The 14,180-nt window shown below is 44.2% G+C and overlaps 1 protein-coding gene across 2 annotated transcripts in view; it reads right to left on the reverse strand.

Moving 5' to 3' along the window:
• Positions 1 to 4,407, reverse strand: part of SNX6 (sorting nexin 6) — a 30,164-nt gene extending 25,757 nt beyond the window's left edge. Inside the window, exons 1-2 of one of the 2 annotated variants that reach the window (XM_076345021.1) lie at positions 4,350 to 4,407; positions 4,141 to 4,188 (exon numbers count right to left, since the gene is read on the reverse strand). In XM_076345021.1, the coding sequence (XP_076201136.1) occupies positions 4,141 to 4,188; positions 4,350 to 4,355 (54 nt within the window). In that variant the 5' untranslated portion in view covers positions 4,356 to 4,407. Of the gene's footprint in view, positions 1 to 4,140; positions 4,192 to 4,349 lie in introns of both variants that reach the window. The other variant, XM_076345020.1, reaches the window with a different exon arrangement.
• Between the last annotated feature and the right edge of the window lie 9,773 nt (positions 4,408 to 14,180).

Raw genomic sequence — 14,180 nt, forward strand, 5'->3', positions numbered from 1 at the left:
TAGCTATTACACAAATAGTAATAGCTTTTCCTTACAGCAAAGTTGGAAATCATTAAAACCACCGCACAGTAACATATTCACACATGTGATTCAGGCATCACTTTTTGTTTTGTTTTCCCAAGGTTTAGGGGGTCACTGCCTCACACAAAGACATATTATCATGCAATAATCCATTGCAGATCACTTCTCAGAGGCAGAATCTCCTAGCTCCTACTGAGTTTCCAATGTTCTTAACATCTAATTTAGGAAAGAAAAATATAATCTGACATACCAATGTGTGCCTTATGTCATGACACCACATTTTTCAGCTTGTAAAAAAGTTTTTAGTGGTTACACTGTCTGGGGTACTGTATGTTTTTCTCCAGTCCACCAGAATACATTAACAAACAGAGTAATCTCAGCAAATAATCTGGATTATCAAAATGGTATTTTTATAGTCTTTCACGGGTCACAAAAATTTCTACTAAAATGCTTTTTTCCTCCCTTTTTAAAAAAAGTGGTACAATACAAAATTCTAAGATTCAGTATAACAGCTGTTCAAGTTTGTCACTAGTGCACATGGAGTCTCTAGTGCAGTGTACCCTGGCCATATGCACTATTCACAACTTTAGAAACAAAATGCTTACCTGTGCTGAGAAAATTAAGAACTATCTAAAGATGACAACTTCATTCATGACATACAACTGTAAAGGACTATTTGTTTGATTTATACTGGGTTAACTTTGTAACAGTTCTGAAGAGTTTAATCATATGTTAAATTATGCCGTGTAGCCTGACTGCCAACAGGGAATATTTTCATCTGCAATGGTAATGAAGCATTTATGAAAGGTGTCACAGACAATCAGAAAGTTGAAGGACTTTAAATGTATTCATGTGACACAATGGTTCACGTTGTATTACTGGGAATTAAATTCACAAACAACATCATCGCAGAACAAACTGCAGCAATCTCTTCATCACTACTTCCAAAAGAAAACCACCACCAATGGATGCTTTTCTAGTCAGGAAGGGAGCAGAAAATGAAAAAATAAAATGCTACAAAACCTGATCTGGATGAAAACCGAAATGTAAGTACCTTAAATTCTGGAAAAAAAGGAGGTTGGATACAGTCCCTTTGTATCTTGCCCCCCGTCCCCTCAATCTAATACATACAACGTAGCACAATAACTTTATGCTTAGATACATGCTCTACACCCATGCTGAACAACTTGCAAAACAAAAGCTAACTTAACTTAGCTGCTTTACAGTTTCCCATGCTATACCAAGAAAGTCTCTGTTTTATTCAAAGGGTCTAGTAAACACCAGAAGCCAAAACCAGAGCTAAGCAATGTTACAGTACTAAAAGAGAACACAATGCAAGGAGAGGATTTAACCTAAGCTCTTGCTTAAGGATCAATTATACTTCAAAATTATAATGGAAGGAAGCTGGTAGAGACAAGGGAAACAACCAAACCTTACATTCTTAGGTAATGTCATCCTTTAACAACAGTAACTTCTTTATTCTAAGCTCTTTCAAAAACATTAGAGAAAAAGGACCCTTTCTTCAGCCAGTTCTTTACAGGCAGATAAATACACAGAGCAAGGGAAACAAACAATACTTTTACAACAAAAGATTACAAAGTGTCATCACAGCATTAAGTTTCTAGCAGACCTGTTCTAAGGGATAGCTCATTTCCCCTAAATGAGTAGACAAGAGCATTAGCCAAGTCGGCTAAAGTTTGAATAGATATAAAATACACAAGTCAGTACTAGTAGAGCAATACTGTAGCACCTTTCAAAGCATGTATTGTTTATGTTAGAGAGACCACAAAAAACCCAACAGGAACTGAGTTACTCCAAGCGAATTCAACAGTATCTTCCTAAGTGAGATTTAGAAAAGCAATTCCCTCAAGTTCGTTTTATGCAGACCACTTATAATAAGTTCCTTCTACAGACCACCCACTGCTACTTCCTCAAAGATGATTCTCAGTGCTCTGTTTTACAATTTTCCGGAAAAGGCTCCATATGGTATAACACAATTGTTTGAAAATTACTGTTTCATGTGGCATCAGCATAATTTCCAGCCCTCTTTTCATCCCATCACCCCCACGTTAAACTTAACACAACTGTAGCTGACCAACACGATTCTGAAGAGTTAAAAGTACAGTTTTCATAGCAATATTTGAATTCTAGAGAGGAAAGAGTGCTGATTTTCAAAACTAAAAGCTCAATTACTCTAACCAGAAGTTGCCATCCATGCTTTCAAATAAAGGCTTGACCTACTCAGTTTTTAATCGCAGAGGAAGGTGACAAATCAGAACCAGAGAAACACTTTATGAAAAGCTATTTATTTTTACTACTGCTACTAAGAAAAAAAAAAGTAATGGTTTTGAAGATTAAAGCGCAGCAAATCCATTCATGAACAGACTGCCAGTATTGCTTTTGATTAGATTTTCTGTATCACAACCAAAATCATGCAGATAACAACCTGTGTTTTAACCCCAAGGATTTACACAGCAGTAAAAAAATTAAAAACCCAGAGTGACTGAAAATAAGAAACCTAAAAAAATTAGAGAAAGGAGAAGGACACTGTTCGGATTTAATTCCTCAGTGCTGGATGAAGATGGGGGAGGGAGGAGGGGAAAAAAAAAAAAAAGAGACTGCACTTGGCCAACTGAGATGATGTAAGTTGTCCAACAGCACAAACAAGCCTGCTAAGAGATTTCTTAAGGCTTTCAAATTACCTTGTGAACTCTGAACCTGTAGCCTTAGAGGGAAAACTAATAACCAACCAAACAAACAGGATCAGATCTGCATTGTTGTGTTCTACCTGCACCTTCAGATAAAGACAACTTAACTGTGCACTTCAATGTCTGTTCATAAATACCAGGGACAACCTATGTAACATACAACTCCATAATTAACAAGTTCTTCAGTCCTTGTTCTGAAGACACTCAAAGGACAACAATTTCCACCTTCTCTCTTTTTTATCCAGTATGCTTACTGAAGTAGCTGTATAGTTAAAGGCAAAAGCTCTACAGTGGCCAGAATTGGCCGAATACAATCCTAGAATTCCTTTTTTAATTTCTGATCATAAATCGGAACATAAAATGCACTGAATTCCTACCACATGCATACAGTCAAAAACTGCTTAGTGCTTTAACATTATTTTTCACACTTGAGTATGGCATGCATGATAAAAGAGTATACCAATAGAGTGTTTTTCAGATTTTGTATTTTTAGTAATATACTGGATGTAGCCACTTTAATAACCAGCAATAGCCAAGGCAACCTAAGCAACCCAGCAGCTGCTCTCCTACCTTGCTCAGAGTCAGTCTTTCTCAAGATACTGACAGATAGGGGTAATCGGTCTGAATAAGTTATACTAGATTAGCTGATTTGTTGCTTAAGTGAGGCAGGCAAGTTAAAGAAAGATGGATGCAGCAGTTAGAAGAGAAACGAAGGCCAGAAACAGCAGGGCAGAGAAAAAGGTTTTCTCGGGAAGAAACATAATCATGGCATCCTGTCCCAACAACAGAACATCTTTTCAATAAAGAGTTTATTATGCAGCACGCGCGTGCCTGCAATGTAAACGTCCCATTGTTATCTATGGGAGAACCTCTGGGGCCTAAAGAGAGAAGAGAGTGCAGGACTATTTCACCTAGGCCCTGGCTCACGACTAAAGATGGAACCTGGTCAGGTTCTCCACAAGGCTGGTCAGCCTGATCAGGACCACAGCACAGCCTGGGTGTGTGCGGGGGATGGGGGGCACGTATCAGAGCAGGGAAGGACGCAGAGAGAGAATATGGATCTCTAGCAACGTACACAACCCCCCTCAAGTTACTCCAACAAAAGCACGAAAGAACTGCCCTTCCAAAACTTGGGTGACAGAACAATGAAAAATTCAAGGCGAAAGACACACACATAGACACTAATTTCAGAGGGAGGCTATGCTACTTCCACGTTAGCAGATCCCGGCAGACTAACACTCCGGACCCCAACTGCCTGCCGCCCCTCGGCATCCCGCGTTCCTCCTGGTACCCACGCCCCGGGCTCGGGCCAGGCAGCAGCGGGAGGGCCCCCGGGGGAGGGGGCCAACCCCGCCCTCCCCCACTCAACCCCCAGGCGCCGGGGTCCCTAACGCCTCCCCGCGGCACTTACACCTCGGTCCTCCTCCGAGAGGAAATCTGGGCCGTCGTCCGAGCCTTCCTGCTGGGGGCGAGGAGGAGGAGGCGGAGCGGGCCGGGGGGACCCGGAGGGGCACGGCCGGCAGTAGGGAGGGTGGGGGGGAGACAAAGCACACAGGTTAGCGACCCGGCCGCACACGCCCGCCCGCCCCGCCCCGGCACCGCGGCCGCCCCGACACCCACCATCATGGCTGCTCGCAGCGCTCCGCGCCCGCCGGCCCTCCCCTCGCCGGCCCGCCCGGAGCCCAGCGGCGAGGCGGGGCTGCGGCGCGCGGGGGCGGGGCGGGGCGGGGCGCCCGGGCGCGCGGGGTGGCGGCGGCGGCGAGCGGCACCTCTCGCGAGGGAGAGGCCGGCGCGGGCCGCGCGCGCCTCACCATCCCCTCCCCGCCCCTCCCCCGCCAACGCGCGCCGGGCGGCCGTTGAGGCGAGGGCGCGAGGCCTGTCAGGGCGGGCGGGAGCTTTGGCTGCGGGCCCTCGCCGTGGGTGCGGCGAGGCCCGGTGGCTGCGGGATGGGGCTCTCCGCGGCGGGGGGAGAGGAGGGGAGCCGCCCCCGGACGGGGAGGTTGCGGCCGTGGCCGCGGGTGCGGCAGCCGCCTCGGTGTTCCGCTTCGCTCCGTGGGCGTGCGCTGGCCCGCGCTGCTGCAGCAGCAGCGCTGTCAGGGCTCACCGATGGGTCTGGCCAGCTGCGAGACCCTAGTGACCAAAGCGCATACGCGCTTCCGTGGTGAATGTTTCCCGTGCGCGGTTTGCAGAAGCGAGAGTGGCTTTGTTCATGCGTGCAAAACTTGAATGCATGGCACACTGAGGGCAAGTGTGCAAAACCTCTGGAAATGTGCATAACAGGCAGAACTCTGCTGCCATCCCTGGCCTTTATTCGTAACCCATCGCTTTCATGCTGTCCTGCTCTTCTTTCCGTCATTCGTGTGAGAGATGGGCTTCGCAGCACCAACCTTTCACCACATGCATTTTTACAAGGCTGTGAGTGAATTACACAGTGCTAGAAATTAAGTGGTTTATAATATGCCTATGATTTGTGGGCAGTTACGTGACTAAGATTGATGACTGCCTTTCATTCAGACTAAGAAATGGAGCCCTTAAATGTCCCTTTGTCTAATGGCAGTGAAAAACATCAGCATCTGCAGACTAAACCAATGTAAGCGTGGAGGGCAGGGAGCCCATGCCTGAGACTGCATTTTTCTATGAATCAGAGCTAAAACAGCCAAGAAATAGCCTCAGGGTGGGGTTTCATGATCAGCATAAACCGATCTACGTGTGTGCCGTTGCTGAGAGATGGTGGCAGGTGCGAACATTAGCACTCCCATGGGCGTACAGTCAGACAGATGAGGGCATTGATCCAGCTGCAAATTAATCCTGCAACAAATGATTAGTTTCCATCTGAGTCGGCTCCATAATTCAGCCAAGCCCATAGTTAGTTACACAAGCATTAGTGGGACGGGATCACTGCTTGCCACAGTAGCACCGTGGATTTAGATGGGACTAAGCCGATCAGGAAACTACACCTTGAGAAATGTCACTCATGCAGCCTCAAGATAAGTGAAGAGAAAGCTTTCTGAGCTCTGTACTGCTTAGAAGTGTGCTTTGGACTTCGGAAATGGAAATTGTCTCTTGGAAACTGTTCTTAGTACGGCTGTGGAAAGAGGCCTTTGAATATGTGTTTTGTAAATAATTAAAAAAGCTGTTCTTTAAACAGTTTTCATGTATGCAGTCTGTTTCTGTCTTGATACAGACACATGCAACATCATCCAAGGTACTGACTTACTACTGAGGTCAAGAGAAGTAAGAATATTTTACACGATACTGAGAAAGAGTATGTGACCTCTGTTTAAACACTGACCTTGTCATGCTGAAGGGGTAAAGACAAAGTCACACAGGAAACTGATTTCTGGGAGTTCACCTGCATGCGTTAGCATCCTGTTCTGTGCACAGTCTGGGCTCAGTACCATACTACCACTCCACCTTGCAAACATCTGTTTTTTCTGGAAAAACTAAAATCAGTGACAGAATGAGCTTTTTTTTAAAATGTTTATTATTTATTGTTAATACGTTTTTGTAGGACCAAAGAACCCAAGTCAAAGTGTTGAGAAAAAGCTCCACAAGTAATAGACAATTCCCTCTTCCAGGGGACAGCTAAGTAGTCCAGCTGACTGGCGTGAAGCCAGCAGGATGACCATCTCAGGTGCATCTACAAAAAATAAGGTTATATGGCTTTCCAGTGTGGCTCTGGGAGCAGTTCAGTCATGTCTTGGATGGCGCAGAGGCTCATGAGGGACACATTCCAAAACAACGGCAGTACCGTGGCTCTAAAGGTGCTCTGTACCAAATGATACCAAAACTGCTAAGCAGCAATACTATCCATGATACTAATCTTTCATCCTGCCCTGATCAACTTATCCCAGCTCCATGTCTTGCCCTACTTTTGTCTCCATGCTCCGCCCCGCTGGCAGAGCAGTGCTTGCTGCACGCTGTTTCTGCTTCAGCGGCTGAGAGACACATCATATATGCCATGGGGACATCCTAGCTAGTAGGTGGGAGAAGAGCCCTACCTCTTCTCAGTGCTCTTCTGTCAAGACTGCGTTTAATAAGCCTGCTCTGAGGCTGCAGGATCACATTCGGTTTCCTTTGACAGCTGAGCTCACCCCACCTAAGGAGCTTCCACCTTGGCTGTTTGCACACTCTCCTCTATGTCTACATAACAATAATGATGAATGAACTAAATATAACCCAGCAAGAATGAAATTACACATTGTAGCTGACGCAATCTGACAGCCCTTTGGTACCATGACATTCCTCCCCTCCTTCTCCACACACCTGGCTGTCTACTTTACACCAACTCTGGTCTTCAGTGGGTCCTGACTCCACTCAGCCTGTCTCACCAGCAGAAAAATTACATGGGATAAAGGAAGGGAAAACTGTTTTGACGGGTGAGTTGCATTGACTCTGATAAGCTGTATGGATGGCCCAGAGGAGGATGCAGGAGTTTGACGTCAGAAGAAAGGAAAGTCTTGGGGCTTTCAGATGATATCTTGAGAAATTATTCCTCTTACCGACAACATCTCACTTTTGCTCCAGGACACACTCTGACTCACTCAGCTACTCATTTTTTGTCTCATTTTTCCTCCCATTTTTCCTCATTTTTTCTTTTCGGCTACCATGTTTTATTTTTTCTCATTTTTAGCTGCTAAGCTCTTGAGGCAAGGATCATCATTGTTCTGAGTTTACAGAGCCATAAGTAGAAAGAGGGACCGATCCTGCAGCAATTAGGGGAAAACTGCTGCACTACTGTAACCCACAGGTCTTCAGAATTTTTAAAAACATTCCCCTGCAAAGACTCATAATGTCAGTAGATGGTGCTATATACATATTTTTAGGAGTGCCTTTCAGCCGAGGTTTACCCAACCAGTAACATTTCCTTTGTGTTTGAGTGTGATACCCCTGGAAACCTAGAAGCCACACAATTTAAGAAATATTTGTCTTTTATCAGGGAATCACTGCAGGGATCTAAAGGCTTTCCACCCCGTGGCATCATGTCATATAGTACTACCTGTACTGTGTGACTAATCACGGAGTGATTCAATGAATGCAAGCGCTTGACGTATGCAAGTGCTGTAGTTCTGATATTTCATTAGCTGATATATCTTTTTAAGAAGTGTGAGGAACTATTCTTCATGCACTTTTCTCTTTTGAGAAGTCTCTCGACTTCCCTCTCTAAACCTAATTACTCTCAGTTTCCTTCAAACAACCTTATGTATTGTTCATGTGGAGCTCAGATACAACATCTTGCAGACAAACTGTGGTCATCAGGACCAGCTTTCCTGTATCTCAGTGCCAGATTGATTTCTCCTTTTGTTTCATCTTTGAGATGAAAATATTTTATTCCCTTACATACGTCATTAAATTTTCTCTACTGCTGCTAACTGAAACTGTATTAAGGAACCATATCATTAAAGCTATATTGCAAGGCTTCTTTGTGGCAGAGCAGATAATTACATTTTAAAAAGATGAATCAATATTTACCCTTTATTTCTGTGGAAAACTAGAGCTTTTAAGTATAACGTTTTCAGACGATTAAGGCTGAAGGAGGAAAAGGCTTAAAAATCTTATTATAAAACCAGTCTAAAATGCTCAGTTAGCAATAGACACTTTTTACCTGTTATGGAGATAGATCACTTTACAGCAAAAAATGACAATCATATTCCTTTAGGAACACAAAGAGAATGTGAGCTGTAGGATTAAAAGAACAGAGAGGGAAAAAAATTCTCTATTCTAGAGAAGAAAGCGAAATATAGCTTAGTACAGTATGTGCCTAGTAACTTCTAGTCACTCTGAAGAACAATAATTTCCATCAGAAAAAAAAAAAATCTGTTTCTCAGTGTGGAATAGACTTCTGTGAATTCCAAAGCATAATGGGGCCATATGCAAATAATAAGGATGTGGGTTTCTATTCAGACTGCAGGGACCCTGAAAAGGCTCACTCTGCAGTTTTAAAAATCCTGGCCTCCTTGTGCCAGATGCTGACTATACGTATGCATATACATTGTAATGCAATTCAGCACACTTCTTCCCTAGTAAAGAATCATATTTTTTCTTTTTGCCTTTTAAAAATTCATTTACATGGCATTATAGACACATGCTGTCTTTGTCTGCCATGAATGACTTAATGCCTGTACACAGCTACACCGATGCAGAAAGTTGAACCATCTAAAGCCTCATTTTTCACCAGTGCCATGAACTAATGCTAAGAAGCTGTAGGGGGAAGAATATATTATCCAGTAAACAGAGGTAAAAATCACTTATTCCAAGCTCTGAGCCTTCTGAAGGTTTTTTTCTTCTTTGGATTGCATACTGTTATTAACCTAATTGTCATATTTCTGTAACAGATTGTAGGCAATCATTGCTCTACACAAATACTTCATTGCAAATGGGTGCACAAGGAGACTGCATCTCCTGTAGCTCCTATACGATTGTCTAGGAAAAAGCCTATAAAGAAGCTCTCTCCTTCCCTGGCACACAGGGACGCATAGAAATGTTTATAAATAAAATCACAGACTGATCAGCATTTCAGCTGCCTACTCTGGCTTTAAAGCCATTGATCTCATCTCTTTTCCTAAACTCCAGTCCCTTCTCCTTTATAAACCAGCTGAAACACGGAGCACTTCAGAGAATATTTTGAGAGAATCCTTTTTTATCACTCTTCCCAATTCTTAATATGTCTTTCTCTAAGAGAAAGCCAGAATTTCTGGCCTCACTTTTGCTCCAGACTAAGGGTTTTACTTGCACCAAGTACTGGCACAAAATTCTTCAAATTATTGTAACAGAATTTATTACTAGAAACAGAAAAACCTTTTTGTTGACATCACAGCTGAAACCAGGGAGATTCTTTACCCATGTTGCTTCTCAGGTTTTTAATTTTAGAGCTGCCTGGTTTAATCCCTGGGTTGTGGAGGGCAATAGGAATGCTTTGGGATATCAGCCTCATGGTAGAGTCTTAACTCTATCAGTCAGTAACTGCAATGGTAGGAGCATTACGGGAGACTTCTCTGAAGCAGTTTTATTACTCTTTTCATGTCAGATGTTGACGAGTCTGAGGTAAAAATACAAGGCAGCCATTTACAGTAGTGCTTTCGTCAGGGCTAGCACTGATGATTCTTGTCAGGGCTAGGGAATAGTAAAATAGATTCAGAAAAAAACCTCGGTATAAATAAGGCCTTGTTGATAAAAGTGTGACCAAGAAGGATAAAAAGCAGATTTGCTAACACTGACCTCATACACGTCATTGCTCAAAGGCCAGCTCTGCCCCAGCAGGGCAGCACCAGGCGGGGCAGACAAAGCCGCTCTTGTCATGTCTTGTCACTGGTACAATAATGGGTATCAGGAAGGACTGCACAATGCTGCTTAGTTTGCCAGAACAGACTGAATGACACTTTCTGCCTAATTCAGTAAATACCTATTGTTGGGGACTATTAGTCATTATTCTTTGTCTTTTGCTCCCTGTTACCTTACTTCCTTTTCTCCTAATACTTTTGTTTGCTTTTCAATTATTTTTTCCTCTTTTTTAATATTTAGCATTTTTCCTTCCTAATCTCTCATTCCCCTTCCAACCTGCCTCTTCCCTTTCTCTTTGCTAGACCACCCCATTCTGTGCCCGGATTTCCTTTGGTCTTGCCTGAGGGCAGCTGTCTGTTCTCTCCAGCCCATCGCAAAATGACACCTCTCCCCTCACTCCCAAGCCTTCAGGTCCTCTCTGTAATCAGTCCCAGCTCATTCCATTTTTGTGTCTTCTTACTCTCAGTCTTACATTCAGTCCTCTGTTTTCCTAATGTGCTCCTTGCTGGCTTCTTGCTCACTTGAATTTCATTGTTGCCCTCTTTCATGTCTGGCAGGTAGCCACACTCTTCTGAGTTCTCCCCTGAAAACCTTGGATGTCTCCTAGCACGTGCTATGAATGCCAGTAGTATCAGAGCATCCCTTGCAGCATGAGAGAATGTGATGACCACTGACCTGGTCTGCTTGAGGCAACATTCACAAGCTTGCCAAACAATAACTGGGTGTCCTTTGTCTTCCTACACATATCAGGTGAGCCTTATCTGACCAGCATCCTAAAGACTTTCTGACCAAAGGGGTCTCATTCCAAATGATCAAAGATAAGCCAAGAAAAAAAAGAAAACCACATTATTTCTGATATGTTTACCAGAGAAAAAGCTGAATTTGATAGATGCCATCAACCAGCATTAAAACAACAATCAGCTGAGGCATTATTTAATGGCCGGGGCAGCTCTTCAAACATGATGACATCTGACTCAAAACCAAAGCTGCTTCCATCTCCAGGTGAATCTCTTGTGACACTCATATTACAGCACAGCTGCATGGGAGCAGCCACCCTAAGACACATCCTATGTTTCATTCGCAGTTTCAAATGCCTGCTTGCCCATGGTCCAGCCAGAAAACAAAATAAAATTCTATGCTGCATCCAAATGTGTTCCTTTCTATATAGTATCTTCAGAGCCAGAGGCCTTAGGACTGACTTGAGGGGTAAGTCAGAAAAAAAACCAAAATTCAGGCCACGTAGACATTGGCTGGCCAAGCATATCACCCTCTTGGTTCTCTTTTTCCTGACTTAACAGCCATGGAGATGTGGATGCTTGTTAATTTTAAATTGTGTTGGATAGCCAGTTGCAATAAGAGGCATGGGTTAAGATGCAGCCGCACAGAGCACTCGCTGTTAGGCTTCACTGCAGTTTCACTTCCAGCTGTCTGCTTTTGAGTTAACATCTCCTGAGACAGCTTGACTTGACTGATGGTGCTCACTGCAAAACAGCCAAGAGGTGCAGGGCGATTGTAATAGCTGCACTGAATAAGTGATTCCCACAGTGTAACTGCCAGCACTTGAGCTGCAGCCCATGCTTCCAGACAGGCCAGTTCTGTCTGGTTCATCACATCGTCTCTCTGGATCTGGAGATGCTGAACATGAAACAACCATAGAGCACAGTTTGGATTAAGCCCATCAAAGGCCATGCTGCTGTTGGAGGGGAAGTCACGCCTCCGCCTGTGCCGCAACTCCCTCTGCTGTCCCAGCACTCCCTCAGTGCAGCCCCAGGGGCAGACAGATGAGGGAGCTGACCCAATTTACCTGCTTTTCTTGCAGGATCAGTTTCTAGCTAGCTCACTTGAGCCAGCACAGTAGGAACATAGGGAGAGTATGAAGGGTAGCACCCCACTTTTCAGCAGCAGTGCAGTTTTAGATTGGCTTAAACCAATCAGGAAACCTCTTGTGGCATTACTAATGGATTCTTTCAAGCTGCACTTCAGTGAAGATGAGCCCACAGGTACATTACAATAAAGCACCCTGCTGTGAAAACTCAGTGGGCACACCAGGAAAAATTCATGTGGCCCCTGCTATGGTGTTTTAGAGTAGTGTGGTGGTTTTCACTGATGCATGGTACGTGCCATCAGGCAAAGGCACTGAGCCTGTCTCAGCACAAATTCAGCTGGGATAGCTTGCATCACCACGGAGGTCTGCACAAGGCGTGCATGGCTACAGATAACAAAAGCACTTGTCCATCAGCCTCTAGCCAGCACAACTTTATGATGTCGACCAGACCAGGCTATAATCTGGAATCAAGGCTAATGGAATAGCATTTGGATCTCCATTAGCACTTTATTGAGTTGCAACAGTCCCGCAGTCAAGGCAAAGATAATATGATACTGTGAGAGGTCATATCTTTGTAGGCAGAAATTAGAACTGTAATTCTGTATTTGAGAGCAAACAAGCCTTGTGTTGCAATGTGGGGAACTGAAGCGTTCGGTATTTGAGACACTGACCTGTACTGCGTGTGGTCAGAAAGAGAGATACCTGTAATGTTCATGAGCAGGTCCAGGATCAGCTCTTCAGAGAAGACCTGAGCACTGTCACAGGATCAGGTCTTCAGAGAAGAACCGAGCAGTGTTATAGATGCTTTTTGTCCCAGCTTGTCAACGTATGGTGGAGGGAAGAAAGGAAAGCACTGGTGCTTTGACTTTGTTTTTTTCTTTTTCCACACCCGTGCCTTTTGACTTATGGATTTTTGCATCTGAGTGGGTGGATCTGGTGGTGAACAGGTGAACCAGCCTCACTGAGAATTTTACATGTGGCCAAAGGGAATGCTGGGCCACATGGGTGGTTCTGTGAGCGGGAACTGAGCGATGGGAACCAGCCTAGGAAATGCTTCCAGTCCTCCCGCTGGGAACAAGCTCTCTCCTTCCCAAGGTACAAAAACAAGTCCGGAACATTAGTTTGGGTTTGGGAAGGTCACCTGTGTTATCGTAACTGTTGTGTTCAGATCTGTCCACAATTATCACAGCAACTGTGACATGTAGGGCCAAATCCTTCTGATACATGGAATACCATGGCCACCAAAAATTCTTCTATCAATCAGGGCAGTGTTTGACTCCATGCAAAAGGCAGGGGGTTCAGTGTCCTGTTCATTGCTGCTGAGTTCCCAGGCCTTCCTGTTAGCTTTCTGCCCCTGTGGTACAAGTTCACAAAGCAATACATACCAGGAGCGGAGCAGGGAGCTGGGCCTCAGGACTGGTGAGGCGTCCTCATCGAGGCCAGGGAAAAAAAGGGAATAAACTCAGACCCTCCCCTGGAGTGGGTTCCTTGCGCTAGGGCTGTTAAAGACAGCTTTGGCACTGAAAGTATAAGGACCTACAGAATGGAGCTACAAAAGAAACACAGACCCTTAATAATCTTTATTTTTGAGAATTATTTCAGGGAGATTACCCACATGAGCAAGACAGTCAGGAATGCACCTCCTTCCACTCAGCTCTTCTGCTAGTGCAAATCAATGTTTTTCCATTAAAGTCAATGGAGCTTTGCTGATTACATGAAGTCAAGATCATTATGTACAATTTATTGGCTCTAGTCATTTGATAATACTCTACAATGGGAAATCTTCTACTTCTGCTTCTTTTATAAAACACAAAGGACCCATACAGTTTCAGATCATTATATTTGGTTCTAGTCGCACCTTCCCCAAAAAATTCCTTTTGTTATTTCTCACTTGAGGGGGCAGCTATGACTAAGTGGCTGAACAAAACCTTCAGATTTACCAAACCTGCAATGCAGCTCATTTCCCACCATTTAAGGCAATGCTATTCTTGGAATTCGCACTTTGAAATCTCCCCACCCAGAGAATCAGTGCTTTAGGACAAAGGTAGACACCAGTGTAAAGCCCAATTGCAAATGCACCAAATAAAAGTTTTAGGTTAAGTTTCGCCTTTCACATCTCATAGAAAAAGAGTTTCTTTGCTGTATTTCTTATTTTACATCTCCATATAATCACCCAACTGTAGCACTGAAGACCGAGGAGTTCCAGTAATGCGTCCTGGCAATGGATTCCCCCTCCAGTCTGGGCTGACCTTTCTTAGCTCTTTCTTAGATCTTAGACAGACATCTAACCCTGTCTCCCAGTCGTACAGTCACAAAATCAGCTCTGAGCCACCAACAGCTAACAC

Source organism: Aptenodytes patagonicus, chromosome 7, assembly GCF_965638725.1.
Source record: "Aptenodytes patagonicus chromosome 7, bAptPat1.pri.cur, whole genome shotgun sequence".
Classification (NCBI taxonomy): Eukaryota; Metazoa; Chordata; class Aves; order Sphenisciformes; family Spheniscidae; genus Aptenodytes; species Aptenodytes patagonicus.